General features: G+C 41.3%; 1 protein-coding gene across 14 annotated transcripts in view; it reads right to left on the bottom strand.

Moving 5' to 3' along the window:
- Nucleotides 1-397: 397 nt before the first annotated feature.
- The window catches only part of caska (calcium/calmodulin-dependent serine protein kinase a), a 141,351-nt gene continuing 125,850 nt past the window's right edge, over nt 398-15,898 (bottom strand). For 6 of the 14 annotated variants that reach the window (XM_037790792.1, XM_037790787.1, XM_037790788.1 and 3 more), the window contains 9 exons: nt 15,360-15,395; nt 12,708-12,749; nt 11,989-12,185; nt 10,782-10,897; nt 5,506-5,586; nt 5,333-5,413; nt 5,035-5,237; nt 4,491-4,574; nt 398-1,999 (listed from right to left, as the gene is read on the bottom strand). In XM_037790792.1, coding sequence (XP_037646720.1) covers nt 1,823-1,999; nt 4,491-4,574; nt 5,035-5,237; nt 5,333-5,413; nt 5,506-5,586; nt 10,782-10,897; nt 11,989-12,185; nt 12,708-12,749; nt 15,360-15,395 — 1,017 coding nt within the window. In that variant the 3' untranslated portion in view covers nt 398-1,822. Of the gene's footprint in view, nt 2,000-3,313; nt 3,474-4,490; nt 4,575-5,034; nt 5,238-5,332; nt 5,414-5,505; nt 5,587-10,781; nt 10,898-11,988; nt 12,186-12,707; nt 12,750-15,359; nt 15,396-15,898 lie in introns of all 14 variants that reach the window. The other 8 variants (XM_037790797.1, XM_037790789.1, XM_037790798.1 and 5 more) reach the window with 3 other exon arrangements.

The following is a 15,898-nucleotide window of genomic DNA, read 5'->3' on the forward strand; positions in this document are numbered from 1 at the left end:
ACAATTAGGCGATTAATCAATTAATTGATAGACAGAAAATGTATCTGCAACTTTAATAATTGTTGCTAAAAAGTCAAAAATTCACTGTTATTATTAGTTTTCTTTGTCTTCTGTGAGAGTAAACTGATATTTAATAATAACTTTTGGATTGAATCAGATATGATTGAGTGGTAATTAAATGTGTAAATGAATGTGCTCATATTAAAACCCAAAGTTAACAATTAATATATCAGCTTATTGATATCAATTATCCAGAATAACTACTGTTACAGTAGGTTTGAGTTGCTACATGCCGCTGCTCAGTCTGGACTTTAGGACAGAGATATTGATTTTATTGTGTGATATTGTGTCATGATTTATGTTTAGTGGAAAAGAAAAAAGAAGAGCCACTCCAAGGTTCACTTTTCCAACACTTAAAAGGAAATATATTTAAAAAAATTGTTCATACTGAAGAACTTCTATCATTGCAGAGTCATTTACACAAGGGGCAGTTTGTATGTCAGTCTGTCATATTCATATACATATTATTCAGATGCACACGCTGCCTCCTCTTCCCTCGCAAAGTAATCACCTTTGCAGAATGTATAGTCTACACTTCCTTCGCCGACAGTTACACAGTTTCAGTTTAAAAATCAGCACTTCATCTCTCGTCAATTTTTAACTTGATTGAAACATTAATACTCTTGGACATCACATTTCTGAAATGGCAAAATGAGGAATAAGTTGAAATTCTTACTTTTTTTTTGTGTATGACAAATCAAAAAGATAAAAATTGAGACTTTTATTAGAGTTTTTTTTCTTTACAAACACATCTCACTACATGGTCGATCATTTTTAAATCATTTTTTTTTTTATAAATCTGTGGTTTAGAAATGTCACCTGAAATGCAAGGGATGTGCATAGGTGTCAAGTCAATGTCCGGCTCCGTCGCTGTTAGTTTTTTCTTGCCCCCCTTGGCTGAGTTCAGTCTTCCAAACAGCTGGAATGTTTTTTTTAATATATATATTTTTGTCTTCTTCTCTTTCTCGGAGGTTTACAGAGGGACACTGGGAACACTGACAGCATGGAAGCTTGCAAATGTCCACATGCATGATAACCTCATTCAAATCTCTAAAACATTTATGGATTTATTTAGAAGAGACAGTACCTGGTAAGTAGAAAGGTGCATATGTGTGTGATAATGTAACTGTACCGAGGGCTAACAATAGGATAATGAGAGGACGTAACCCAAGGTTACAGCTGAGAAAAGAAGAGGAAAGAATAAATAATGAGGGGCCGGTGATATGATCTATAGATGAGAAGACATTGCAGTGTGTTTGTGTGCTTTTACTTCAGTCTGCTGATAGACAGAATACCCTGACAGTGTCTTTCTACAGATGGTTTAGTACTACAACACCCAACAGGACTACAATGCGATGGGAGGACGGGACACAGTACTGTCTCTTTAAAACAAACATCTACAAAAATGTTGCCTCCTAGCTAGTACAGACATGACAATATTCACTTTTGTTTAAACTCTGTTTTTATACAACACTATGACTAGGTCGTCTGTCAGGGCAAAGAGTCCGATAATTGGCCGCCGCAGGTTTGTGTTTGATAGTTTGTGCAGCGTTCAGGAGGGTTTCTGTTGAATGCTGTAGTCGTTTTCACAGGACTTTGAGGTTTTTTTTCAATCAAGTGCAGTGGAGAGAGACGTTTCCCATCGCTTTTTTGTTAATTGTTTATTTCAATTTATTCGTACTTTGAGGATGGAATGATGGGAGTTTGGCCGAGGTGTCGTTGCTGGAAGGGGAGGAGGTGGAGGTGGAGGTGGTGGTGTCGGTCAGTAGACCCAGGACACGGGAACCCACTGGCTGGTGGTACACACCAAATCAATGGCCTCCTCCAGGTGCCTGATGGTCTCATCGATCTCGTTGTTGATGATGGTCTGGTCGAAGTAATGGGCGTACGTCTTCTGCAGGATCTCTGACTCCTTCTGCAGCCGCTGGAGAGACTCGTCCTGGAGGAGGAGGAGGAGGAGGAGGAGGAGGAGGAGTAACCGAGGGTGTTAGACACTGATGATGGCAGAGTGATGAAATATGATGAAATCTTTGGTTGTCAATCCAGAACTGTGGTCGGAAATGTGTGTTGGACAGACGGCGCAAAAGTGTCAGCAATGGAAGCTGACTTTATGAGTCACTTTAAATGCAGGAATGCATCACTGTTGAAGCTGCTCGGTTGGCTTTTCTTTCTCTAATTATAAATGTGTTGAATGTATTTTTTCCTCATAGGTACTTCATCCAGAGTGAGGATGGACGGACGAGCAAGAACAAGGATAGACAAGAAAGTGCAAGGACAGACGAGCGAGAGAGATCGAACGAGCGAGATAGGATTGCCAACAATAGAGAAAGTGAGGAAGATTGAGAGAGAGAGACGACGGACGAGAGAGAGAGAGAAGACGGACGAGCAAGGAAGGATGAGAGAGAGAGAGAGAGGACAGACGAGAGAGAGAGAGAGAGGACAGACGAGCAAGGAAGGACGAGAGAGAAGACGGACGAGCGAGGAAGGACGAGAGAGAGGAAGGACGAGAGAGAGGACGGACGAGCGAGGAAGGATGAGAGAGAGAGAGAGAGGGGCAGGGAAGGATGAGAGAGAGAGGACGGACAAGCAAGGAAGGTCAAGAGAGAGAGAGAGAGAGAACGGACAACCAGGGAAGGACGAGAGAGAGAGGACGGACAACCAGGGAAGGACGAGAGAGGGAGGACGGACAAGCAGGGAAGGTCAAGAGAGAGAGAGAGAGGACGGACAAGCAGGGAAGGTCAAGAGATAGAGAGAGAGGACGGACAAGCAGGGAAGGTCAAGAGATAGAGAAAGAGGACGGACAAGCAGGGAAGGTCAAGAGATAGAGAGAGAGAACGGACAACCAAGGAAGGACGAGAGAGAAGACGGATGAGCAAGGAAGGAAGGGGGGGGATAGTGAGAGAGAGAGAGAGAGAGAGATAGAGAGAGAGAGAGAGAGAGAGAGAGAGAGAGAGAAAAAGCAAGGAAGGACAAGAGAGAGGACGGACAACCAAGGAAAGACGATAGAGATAGAGAAGACGGACGAGCAAGGAAGGACGAGAGAGAGCAAGGAAGGACGAGAGAGACAGAGCGAGGATGGACAAGAAAAAAAAAAGATGTTTAAATGAAGGCATCAAGGACTAAATTGTAACTAGAGTCATAACGACTGATTAAAATGAATAACACTGATTCCAGCTTGTGAGCTTTCTGTGTTTTATATCTTTGTTAATGAGATATTTTGGGGTTTAAACTGTTGATTGGACAAAAAACTCACAATGTGTCTCCTACAAGAATGAATGATCCTTGTGTAGGTTGTTTCCTAGTTACATGGTGGTCAACCTGTAAGATGGCTGTTACAGCACAGTGATCAAGGGCCTTTGTTTACTCAGCAGAGGAGGAAGTGAACGGGAAAATACACAGGGCGGCACTAACCACTAGAAACATACAAAGAAGCATATGGCAAGGAATACACACACACAAACACGCACACACACACACACACACACAAAACACACACACACACACACACACACACACACACACACAGATAATTAAAAATAACACTACGGAGTCACTATCCTGTCAGGCTTTACTTACTGGCAGCGTTCGACACCACCTGGGCATCTGAGAGGAGCGCCAAAGAAACAAACGCATGCAGCATGCAGAAATAAACAAGTAGCAGAGAGGAATGAGAGGCAAACACACGAGTGGAGAGCAGACAGGACGAGAGGCTGCTGGCACACATGCTGACTTGGCACATTTTAAGATTTAATTAACCGACACGATATCTATGTCAGTGACCGAGAAATAAAAAAAAAGAATGTGAGAAAACGTGTTTAGGACGCAGTGAACTCACTATCGATGCTTCCAGGAAACGCACCCTATTTGTTCCCTTATAATGCTACATTGCGAACAACAAATCTGTGTTGAAAGTTGGCAGGACGACAGCTAGTAATTGTTGAGGTGGAGGACTGTGCTGCTTACCAGCTGCTAACAGCTAACGTTAATTAGATCTCGTCCTGCCGATTTCAACACGGGTGGTGCCATTGATTTATTTATGATGCGCTCAGGCTCTATTCAGTAAAAATGAGTAGGCATATTCTAACATTATCATGATATGTTCAAATGTAATCTTGTAAAATGCAACTTTGGGCACGAAACTTGAATGAATCCAGTTGTTTGAAAGAGATGTTTTCACAATATGAAATAGATAATAGAGAGGGAATTAGGACCTGTTTAACTTCCTAACAAAAACCAGTACGCAAACAGTAATAAAGGAGTGGATGTTGAAGTACATCGTGGAATTTAACAGATATTGGTACGGACTACTACATTTCTGGTGTCGTGACATCTTTAGCCTTTTCATGAGATTTTGTGAACGATAAGAAAAAAGTAGAATATCACCAGCCTTATCATTTAACATGTATCATATCTGTTGTGTGTGTTCCTACCTCGTTGATGCCTGGCGTGATAGTTGGTGCAGCGATGAAGACGACGTACGGGGCAAACTCTGCTGTCCGCAGGACCTTCAGGGCCTGATGGAGAACAGGTGTTAGAGGTCAAAATGTCCTTATTAGGGCTGTCAATCAATACAACATTTTAATCACAATTAATCGCATGAGTGTCCATAGTTAATTGCGATTAATTGCAAATGAATCACACATTTTTTTGTCTGTTCAAAATGTACCTTAAAGGGAGATTTGTCAAGTATTTAATACTCTTATCAACATGGGAGTGGGCAAATATGCTGCTATATGCAAATGTATGTATATATTTATTATTGGAAATCAATTAATAACACAAAATGATGACAAATGGATTCTTTAGGTTTTCTAGTTTCATGACTCCAGTATCTTCACTCTAGCTTTCAAACTTAGCCCGCTTCACCCTAGAAATTGCATTAATGCATTAAAGAAATTAGTGGCGTTAAAACTAATTTGCGTTAACTTTGACAGCCCTAGTCCTTATATATGGCCTACATGCATGCACACACACCTGAGGTTCAACGTCCAGTATAGCTACGTGTCCCTGTTGGTGGATCTTCCGGATGGTCTCCAGCCGCGTCCCGTACATGGCGTCCTCGTGGCTGCCGTACTCCAGGTACTCGTTGTTGCTGATGTCCTGCATCATCTGGTCGTGGGAGACAAAGTAGTAGTTCTTCCCGTTCTCCTCGTCCTTCTTTGGAGGTCTGGTTGTGTCTGTGTGGACACCAGGGGGACAAGGAGCATTTACATTTCCTGACATATACAACAGCGGTGCTGTTTCTGTGGAGGACCTTGATGGCGTGTCTTACGTGGGATGGGGTAGGCGAATCTGTCGGCGTGCTTGGTGATGAGTGTGTTCTTGATGTGTCTTCTGCCCACTCCATGGGCTCCTGACAAAGACACACACACACAGTCAGTCAGTGAGGTCAGTTAACGGAGGCAGGCGTCCCCATTTCTCGCCGCTACACTTGGCAAAACTTACCTAACAATACTAGTGTTTTCCTCTTGAAAGCAGGAAGCTTCACAACCTCTTCATATGTGACGAGATCTAGTTGGTCGAACACTGGGAGTGAGAGAGAGAGAGAGGCAGAGTGAGAGGATGTGGAGAGGAGTGTTCCGGGGAACAAACAGCAGTTAGAGTCTTAAACAGAGTCTGGTGACTATGTGGTGAAGAGAGGGGGAAGTTGGGTCACTTGTCAAAACAAAGCAGGATAAAAATCTCCCTGACAACACGCCTAATGTCACAACAGAGAGTGGAAATGACAACTGGAGAGCTGAGAGGATCTGTGTAGTGATGAGGACTCCTTTAAAAGGAACAGTTTGTAGCATTTAGGGGGCAGAAGTGGATGATTTCTGTGATTTCTCAAAGTCTTGCAGGACTACAGAAAACGTTTCCATGGCGATGACATTGCTGTTAATCAAATTTTGCTTGTTATCTAAACCTCAAAATAGTGTTGTAACAAGATCTATTGTGAAAAAGGAGCCAAACTGAAATGAGGAGAAGGCGCCTGTGTTGTCAGATGAATAAATCAAGAGAAAACCAGCTGAATAACTCAGAAAAGTATCATCTAGTCATAATGCAAATACGTAAATTAATATTAAAAAAATCTATCTAAAATGTGAATATTTGCTGCTTTTCATGGGCATGTTTTGCTCTTTCCTTACAATTTATAGGACCAAATTATCTCAAGAAGTATTTGCGACAACTAACAATTATTTTTATTATCAAGTAATTTGCAAATTATTTTCTGTATTATTTTTTATAAAATGTCAGAAAATAGTGAAAAATGTCCTTAATAATAATATCCCAGAGTTCAGGGTGGCACATTTCAAACTGCTTGTTTTATCCAACAATCAAAAATATTCAGTTTACTATCATTTTGGCATTCATATTTAACACACTTAATAGATCCCACTTATCAGCATTTTGTATTTACTTACTCTATTTATCACTGTGGTTATTTGTTATATATTATATCTTATATTCTCATTTTCTTATTTTTAATTTTAGTACTTACCTATATTTCTTTACATATATTGTGTTTATAATTTCTTTATATTTTCTTACATTACTTTATGTTCATACGAGAGCAACTGTAACGCCCCCGAAGATCAATAAAGTATTTCTGATTTCTGATACGTGACAAAGAAAAGCATCAAACGTTCACGTTAGAAAAGCTGGAACCTTCGCTAGAAAAATGACTGAAAAATTGATTATCAATATAAAATAGTTACTGAAATATTATCTGTCAATCAACTAATTGTTTTAATTCTACCTTATTGCTTTAGATCTTTCATAAGGACATTAAGCTACATTTGTGGGACTATGTTTTCTAAATAAATCACAAGATAATGTTGGAACTTACTTTCTTGAAACTTTGTGCACAGATTATTTATCTTTTACTTTAGTAGTTACCTTTAGGTTTTTTTTTTAAATATAAAAACAGTCATTGATGCTGGGTACGACTTTACAAGCATTTCTCTGCGTGACAAACACAGACCAGAATTAATGAGGCAAATTGCAGGTTGTGTGTTGTGCAGAGTCACATGTTCGAGCAGAGCTGCTCACTGTACAATGTGTTCTCAGCCGCTGTAACATGAGCCTCCGTGCAGCCACCACCTCAGGGTGCTGACAAGCGAAATACAATACCCACAAGTCACTGGGTTCTCTTATGCAACAGGAGGACTGACGGTGAATAATTGTTTAAAGTTACCGGCTGCACGGAGTGAAGGGAAGATAATATGTTGGTTATTTAGAGACTATCTATATTACTGTCTTCTGGGTAATGAGCACACTCGACCAAACAACGCATTAAAACACGAGTTAAGAGGAACATCACAGCACACAGTGTCTGAAACACACAATCTAAGCTACACGGTTTCAGTTTTGTCTCAGCCTTCTGTTGTTTTACGACCGAATCAACAGAAACAAAACTGAAACGCCGGCAGTGACAGCTGATTTAATCTACAGGGTTGATAAAATAAACAGAGAGAAGAGAAGAGAGAGAGTAGAAGAGAGGAGGAGGAGAAGGAGGAGGAGCTGGTCGCTGTCACTGGTTGTTACTTACATGCAGAGAGGCCGTTCAGTAGGAGAAAGCGAGAAAGATGAACAGGAGGGGGGTCATAACATGGTTCGGTTACAACAGCAGAATTACAAAATGTTACACACAAAACAGCAAGATACAACAGCTGGGCAGCTGTGCAAGCACTGCACAGTGCCAACGATGGAGATGGAAATACACAATATACTGTTGTTGTTGCTGTCGGAGGGTAAATTCACACCAACTGTCACTGTGTAAAAATAACATGCACCAGCAAAGAGTCTGACACAGACTGGGATTTTAAAAATATATATATTTAACTCTTTTCCAAGGAAAGCCAGGATCTCTTGCCATAAATTACGTTTATTATAATTTTCTAATTTGATGTTATTCTTTCAAACTAGTTAGATTATATAGTAATATTTCATCTTTGAGGTGGAATAAACGACGACAATCACACAGAATTGTGTGTTTTTTCAGCACGTCCTAGTCCAACCTTTACAGTGCTGACCTGAGGTTATTACTACGGTATTTTACCATATAAAATGATGTGATAATGTGAGTGAGTTAATGACCACTTCAAAAGGTAGGGAGTCGCTACTTTTTTACTTTTTTTCTCTCTCTCATTTACCAGATTTATTTTCCAGTAAATCTGAATGAAATGAACGATTGAAATGTGGAGAATCTAACCGATCTAACCATGTATAACATGTCCACACTGACAAAAGTTTAAATATTAATTATAGTTTAAACATAATATCTTTATGCGTGATGGTAACCCGCTTAGAATTAGCTTAAGCGGGTTGCCGGGTTTGGGGAATATCAACATGTTTTAACCTTCTTTTTTTTTTCAGTAACTAAATTATGCTCAATACATGTGTTTAATAAAGACATTTGCCAAGATAAAATATAATGAAAAGTTTCATCACAAGATAAATGAGTTGTGGATGGAGGCCTGCATGTACTCTTTACAGATTTTGCGCTTCGTTCTCACTTATTCTAAAAAAATATTTTTTAAGCTGCCATTTGGGCATGAAATGTAACCGTTACGGCAATAACCGCAAATTAATATTGTACTTATTTGGCTGACTGTTGCCGGTAGAACTCATAGTATATGAGGTGTTGGGAAGACATTTTTGTTTCAGTGCGTACAATAGTTTTCTCTACGTGAACACAGAAACAAAAACATGCAGAAACATCCCGGGTTTACGCAGCTAGTTTTTTCTCGGGAGAAGGAAATAGAGTTTGATGAGACCAAGGCCCTGCATTAATATATCCTGATGAAACCATGGGGTTAAACATGTTAAACATGAACTATCAGTGTACTGATTTATGAATCTGTTGTCATAAAATGGAGGATGAGTGAAGTGTTCAGTTTAAATACTAATGACTAAATGCAGGTGGGTCCCATGCATTCATGCTTTACATAACTGTTATGTTCTGAGTTGCATGCTGTAGAATATTAAAGCAATAGCTTTTAAATGGACATTGACAGATGTGTCAGCCAAGATGTCGATGGACATGGTTTGACAGACATGCGCACTCACACAAACATACTGTACACACATACACAGATGTTATACCATCATCTTTTGAGAGAAAAACTACATGCAAAGATGTGACACATGAAACATAGAACGCTCCACCCGTCACATCGTCCATTCCTTTTCTCCTCTCTCTGTGTTCAAACAATAGCCTTGTATATAAAGATGGACGACAGCTCCCCAAAAGTGAAGCCAAAACATCTGGATCGCCCCCTGGTGGCTGGCTGCAGTATACTGAAGGTCATAAATCCTTCCGCCTCCTTGTTACGTATAGATTTATGTTGGCTCCTGATATAGACTCAGTGTATGCCGCCCACATGCGATCACACACACCCGCTGCTCGTGCACATACTGTACAGAAGGTGTAAAGCTCTGGTACACGAGCTGCAGACATCTGACACCTCAAAGCTGCGTTTCACCTCCAGCCTGCACTGCCCCTTCCTCTAAACCCCCCATATCCTCCTCTATTTCTTTTTATAATACTTGCATACAAAGAAACAATCTTCTCATTCAAAGACAGATAAAAGAATAAAAAAAAATGCTTCTGTTGCGTTATGTTTACGATCTTTGTTTTCTTTTTTACAAATAATTCTTGTTAAAATACTGGATTATTTTCACCAAAAGAAACCGTTGAACTGCTTATGATGATGCAATTAGAGGTTAAGCGATTAGCTGATTAATCAATCAGTCCATTGACAAAATCTGATTTACATTATGATGTTCTAGTTCTATTCAGTTAAAGTGAGTATTAGGGGGGAAGGTAAATTATAACGTTATCATGATGTGTACAAATCATTTTGCAAATTCAACTTTTTTTAGTATGCTTCAAACATTTGTATGTCACTCTTTCATGGCCCTGTCTCACGTCTGCTGTTCTACAAAATAAAAATTTTGGTTTGAAAGTAATTCAAAGGGAATTATTCCCAGTGAATCAGGAGATTAGAAGACAATACAACACAACATAAAAGAGTTTCTACAGACCCCCAAAAAAAAGGCTGGAGCATCTCAAACATCTTAATCGCACCTCTACAAAATGTATTTGCCGTCAAAACTAACAGCAAACAAAAACCTTTGCCGCCAGCTTCCTCTGTCGCTCACACTGACCTCCTCCTCGCCTCCTGTGTTAACTCAACGGTCACGGCTCGGGTCGCAAACACACGTGAGGAGTTTATACCCCCGACACCTCAGCCTGGTCACACAGCCCAGACACATGGCCGTGATATCCGAGTAGTGAATCTACAGTATGTGCCACATCCACGTCCAGCCGCCGCTAAACATAAACTGTATTTGATACCTCATGTTTAAGTGGTAAGATACTTTGCACACACATGCACATCCTCATGCAGGCATTAAACTATGCCTGAAAATGCACAGATTTCGCCGGCTCAGACTTGGTGTTCGTGTCAATGAGCTGCCCACAATTCCCCTAAATTGTTCCTGCGCTCATATAAGATTTCTGCTACACTGGCATCTTTTCCTGTAATTCCTGGCAGCGGCTCCGTTACCGGAGATGAACGCTATGAGATCCCGTTACATACTAAGTTCCACCTAAAGACACACAGACACACACATACACACACTCACACTAAACATTATGTAAGATGCATGCACTGAGATGTCTGCAGCATGTTGCTTTGTGTGCACATGCATGTGTGTGTGAGTGCATGGTGTACCTGCGTTGTGCTTGGCCAAATACTTGTCTTTGTACTGCTTCTTCTTCTTGCCAAACCAGGTACAGCTGGCCTGCTGCTCCTGCTTGGTCTTCTCCATGGCTATACACGCCACCCGCCTACAACAAACACACAGACAGCGTCAGAACAGACCGCTTATTAAGTCAGAAACTTAAAGATTTGGTTGAGTTACAGACATTATTAGTTATGTACGGAGCAAAAAGTAGAGTATTAACAGAAAATTTACAAAAGTTGTTTGTTTTTGCAATTAATCGCACATTTTTTATCTGTTCAAAATGTACCTTGAAGGGAGATTTGTCAAGTATTTAATACTCTTATCAACATGGGAGTGGACAAATATGCTGCTTTATGCAAATGTATGTATATATTTATTATTGTAAAATCAATTAACAACACAAAACACTGACAAATATTGTCCCATTGGTACCAACCATGTCATACTAGCTTGTCGGGAAGGAGGCTAAATAACGCTCCAAACTTACGCTAAATTTTGGCGAGGAAAAACTGTCATGGCCATTTTCAAAGGGGTCCCTTGACCTCTGACCTCAAGATATGTGAATGAAAACGTATTCTATGGGTACCCACGAGTCTCCCCTTTAAAGATATGCCCACTTTATGATAATCACATGCAGTTTGGGGCAAGTCATAGTCAAGTTAGCACACTGACACACTGACAGCTGTTGTTGCCTGTTGGGCTGCAGTTTGCCATGTTATGATTTAAGCATATTTTTTATGCTAAAGGCAGTACCTGTGAGGGTTTCTGGACAATATCTGTCATTGTTTTATGTTGTTAATTGATTACTGATAATAAATATATACATACATTTGCCCACTCTCATGTTGATAAGAGTATTAAATACTTGACAAATCAGATAAAAAATGTGATTAATCCTGATTAACTATTTGAATCCATTGACAGCCTTACTATTAATGTTTTGAGTAAGAGGCAGGCAAAATTAGATGTATTCTCCCTACTCCTTTTCGGTCATGGAGTTGTGTTTTGATTGTGAATCACTCTTTTCTTGTGCACTACCATGAGCGGAACAAATAAAAATGAAATGAAACTTAGTGAGTTGAATGATTGTAGATGTGGAGGAATAGTTTGTGTGTGTGTGTGTGTGTGTGTGTGTGTGTGTGTGTGTGTGTGTGTGCGCGCGCGCGTGTGTGTGAGTGTATTTTCCCCTCTCACCACTCCTGCAGCTCTGGCGACGGGATGAGGCCCGCCGTGCCGTTTTTCGTGTTCTCCAGCTTGCCCTGCCACCAGTTGTGGTCGTCCTTGGAGATGATCTGGATGATGTCGCCCACCTGGAAGCGGATGCCGGCCTCCTTGCAGGGGATGAGCTCGTCTTTGGAGGGGTCGTATTCAAACTGGGCCCTCACGTAGATCTGTGGCAAAAAAAAAAAAGCGTAGATGTTTAAAGAGTGAGTTAACGGAGGGACGGGTTGGGGGTTAGTGGTGCGGCGGTGGCGGTGGTTTGTCAACTGACAGAAGTGAGTGATGTGAGAGGTGAAAGGAAGAGGAATGTGACAGACAGGAAGATAAAGAGTGGCTAGATGGTGTATTTTTTGCATATCATGGCAGCTAGAACTGAGGTAATGGACTCTCAGGGAGGGGGATGTTTTGGTTGCCAGGTTGGAAACTGGTTTCCATGGAAGGACTTTTCTCCAGTGAGATAAACCCAGACACTGCTGGGCTATTAATGAGCCTCTTGACACTCTGGTAATCACGGCACAGGCATTGTTTATGTGTCCAGTATTTCAAAACAACAGTCATTATCCTGTTTTATTCCAGTTTGTTGCTCTTTTTTACGGTCGACACTGAGTGTGAAAGTGAGCTGGTGGACTAAAGTCTACAAGTGTTTCTTTTTTTTGGGGGGTGGGGAGGGGATGGGAGAGGCTGTCTCTTACCTTAACAGACATTTTGTCCTTGATTGGAGGTCTGGATACAATCTAGGATTTGAAAGCATCACACACGTCATGCAGCAAAACGGCTATGCAATGTGTAAACAGCAGTATGGTGGCCAAGGTCGGTGGAGGGGAGATAGGTTGGTGGAAGGGAGTGGGGGGTGGTTGATGGTGGTGAGACAGGACAACGACGTACAGCTCCTCTTTTGGAGCGACAGAAAGTAGTCTTACCCTCGTAACACTTTTTAAATATTTACTTCCCGTCGACATATTATAAACTATGACTCAACGGTACTGAGATCAAGCTGTGCAACTCTGCCAAGCTTGTGGTGTAAGATGGACTCTACTGCCCTCTGCTGGCAGGATCTGCTGCTCACAAGATCCTCTGATGCCACAATAAAAGAGTGAGAGAGTGTGATTATTGTGTCAGGAAGGTGCACACACAAAGGGGTGGGATGAGACGACGGTTACGGAGGATTGTTATGGCGACACAAGAGAGGTTGAATTCACATCTGATTGGGGATCAGTGCTTAGGGGTGGATCTCTAGGCTCTGCAGGGTTCAACAATGCCTGTGCCATTATTACCACACATACAGTTAGAAGGGAAGGGGTTGAAGTGTTTGGCTGATAACACAGCAGTGGTCACTCATATTGATTGAGTGTATTAGTAAAGAAAAAAACAAGTAGAGGTCTTCATAGATACTCTCAGTTCCAGTAACAGAGACCTGACCCGGGAAAAGAGTCCGATTGGATCGAATCAGTCAAATTGCATCAAAGTAGGGTCACGTTCTACTGCAGTGTGTCAGTATATCTAACACCAGAGTACTGGGCTGAAACAATTAGTCGAGTGACAGAAAATTAAGCATTATTTAATAAACAATTGTTACAGTCAAACATCCTCTGGTACCGGCCTCTAAAATGTGAGTATTTGCTGCTTTTCTGTTTTAAATCATCGTACATTAAATATCTTTGGGTTCTGAACTGTTGGCCAGACAAAACTAACAATTTGAACTGAGAATTTTCTGATATTTTATAGACCAAATGATTTAAATTAACCCCCAAAATAACTGACGGACTAAGCAATTGGGAAAATAATCCCTAGTTGCAGTCCTACCCGAGTGGATCTTATCAACTCTGATCACATGGTATGTTATACTTAATACTGCAGGAAGTGTTTTGGATCAGGTCTGATTATCCTCGAGTATTGGTTCTGACTATACACTGTATATAAAAGATGGACGAAATGACAGCTCGTCAAAAAGTGAAGCCAAAACATCTGGATCGCCCCCTGGTGGCTGGCTGCAGTATACGTCATAAAGCCTGTCAAACATGGGCCAAATTAAAAAAAATCAAAGTACACGTCAAATACATTTTCCCCAAAGATGGTTTCTGTCATTTTAGGTAGTTCTTATCACGCTGATGTTTGTTCAAGTGTTTATTTCTCTGACAACTTTGGTTTTAATTAGTTATTTGATGCTATAAAAATGGGGTGAGACGTCATGATTGACAGCTGCTCTGAGTGACGTAGTCGCAGCCGGAGGCGCTGAATAGTACGAGAAAGGAGATGTAACTTTAACTTTCCATAACCGTCACCAGTCTGTGTAATAGAACATGTGTCAATTTCATCACAAATGTAGTTCTAGAGATATTATGGTTAGTTGTTGTGTCTTTCTGGCTCACGCTAGCAAGCTGCGGCTGTGCTTGGCTCGTGATTGGATCGGGCGGTACCTTGATACCGCAGCCAGCCGCCCGATCACTACAGCGCAGACTCTGGCTCCAAAAGATCTTAAAATCTCAAGATGACAGCTCCCGTATCTGGGATATTTTAGCTTCACTCTCTATATTTACAGTCTATGGTTCTGACTGTGCTTGGGTTCTTTCGGATCTCTTTTTTTGAAAATATATTTACTGGTATGCACATCGAGTTCTGGAAGGTTTTCCCATGGGTCTATTTAAGATTGGGTCCAAAATATTAGACTTGTGAAGACCTCTACAAGTGACCACCGCAGTGTTATCTCTGTTGTGTGGATGTGTTTTGTCTGTGCAGGCGTGGTTGTTAAAGATCACAGATGAGGAGAGAAGGATCACGAAGATGTGTCTGGATCTCTGGCTTCCTTCACCAGCTGGATATACACAGACAGGCTGGTGCATTTGCATTAATACCATTCTGACTGTTTTCCTCTTGAAGGGGAAGCATTATGTTCTCTAAATCAATAAAATCTAATTTCCCAAAACACCATCAAAACAAAAGCCTCATTTGAATCCAGATGCATTCTGTCTGCTCCCCTCTCCGGTCTGCCAACAGCTCAACAGCTGCAGCCTATTTTGGTGAGAATTATATTATTTAAATGTAATGCATTCTGGAGCAGGCCCAGAATCCAATATTTCTTCTTTAATAGTTTAAAAAAGGTTTTAAAAAGAGGTCAGACCTCGACCTTGCATCATGTTTGAACAGCCTGGGGATCAATCAGCGGCCACTCTGAACAAAAAAATCTAGTGAATTAATCCAAATTATACTGATGAGTTTTGTGAAGCAGAGAAGACGGTTAGGGGAGAAATTGAGACACACACTTCTATATAAAAAGGGAGGGATGCAGGCGTTGTATAAAGGAGCTAGAGTAAGTACAGGTAAGTCAGTGAGTGGTTGTTATTCACCTGTCGACCCTTGGGCTGAATGGTGGACGGCAGGTCCTGTGGAGGTAAACCGTCGATGACAGAAAGAAACGGTTAAGCAAGATTAAACTAAAACATTTCCTTTTGAGAGGCTTAAACATGCATACACATTCATCTGCAATCTAACTTCTTCTGCAGGAGAGAGGAAAAGTGGAAACAGAGTAATTCTCATCTGTTAAAGCAGATCTGGCCGTGGAGCGACCAAGCAAGCACAGAGCAAGCGAAGCAGCTGCAGCAGCATCAGCACCACCACAGAGTGTCTGTCTGCAGCCAGTTGGCGGAGAAACAAAAGAACTGCAGAACCTGATTAGGTTTAGTGTGTGTGTGTGTGTGTGTGTGTGTGTGTCCCCTGTACCACCGTGACCAACGGGGAGGCCCAGTGTGTTGTGTCAGCAATGTAGGCACAGCACGCAGCAGGCTTTATGAGGCACACCAATTTGTTAACTGAGATATCGGACACGGGGGCCTTTGGCTCAAACAGGGAGGACGACACGGGATCAGGAGATCTACGGCGCGCCTAC

Source organism: Sebastes umbrosus, chromosome 13, assembly GCF_015220745.1.
Source record: "Sebastes umbrosus isolate fSebUmb1 chromosome 13, fSebUmb1.pri, whole genome shotgun sequence".
NCBI classification, from domain to species: domain Eukaryota; kingdom Metazoa; phylum Chordata; class Actinopteri; order Perciformes; family Sebastidae; genus Sebastes; species Sebastes umbrosus.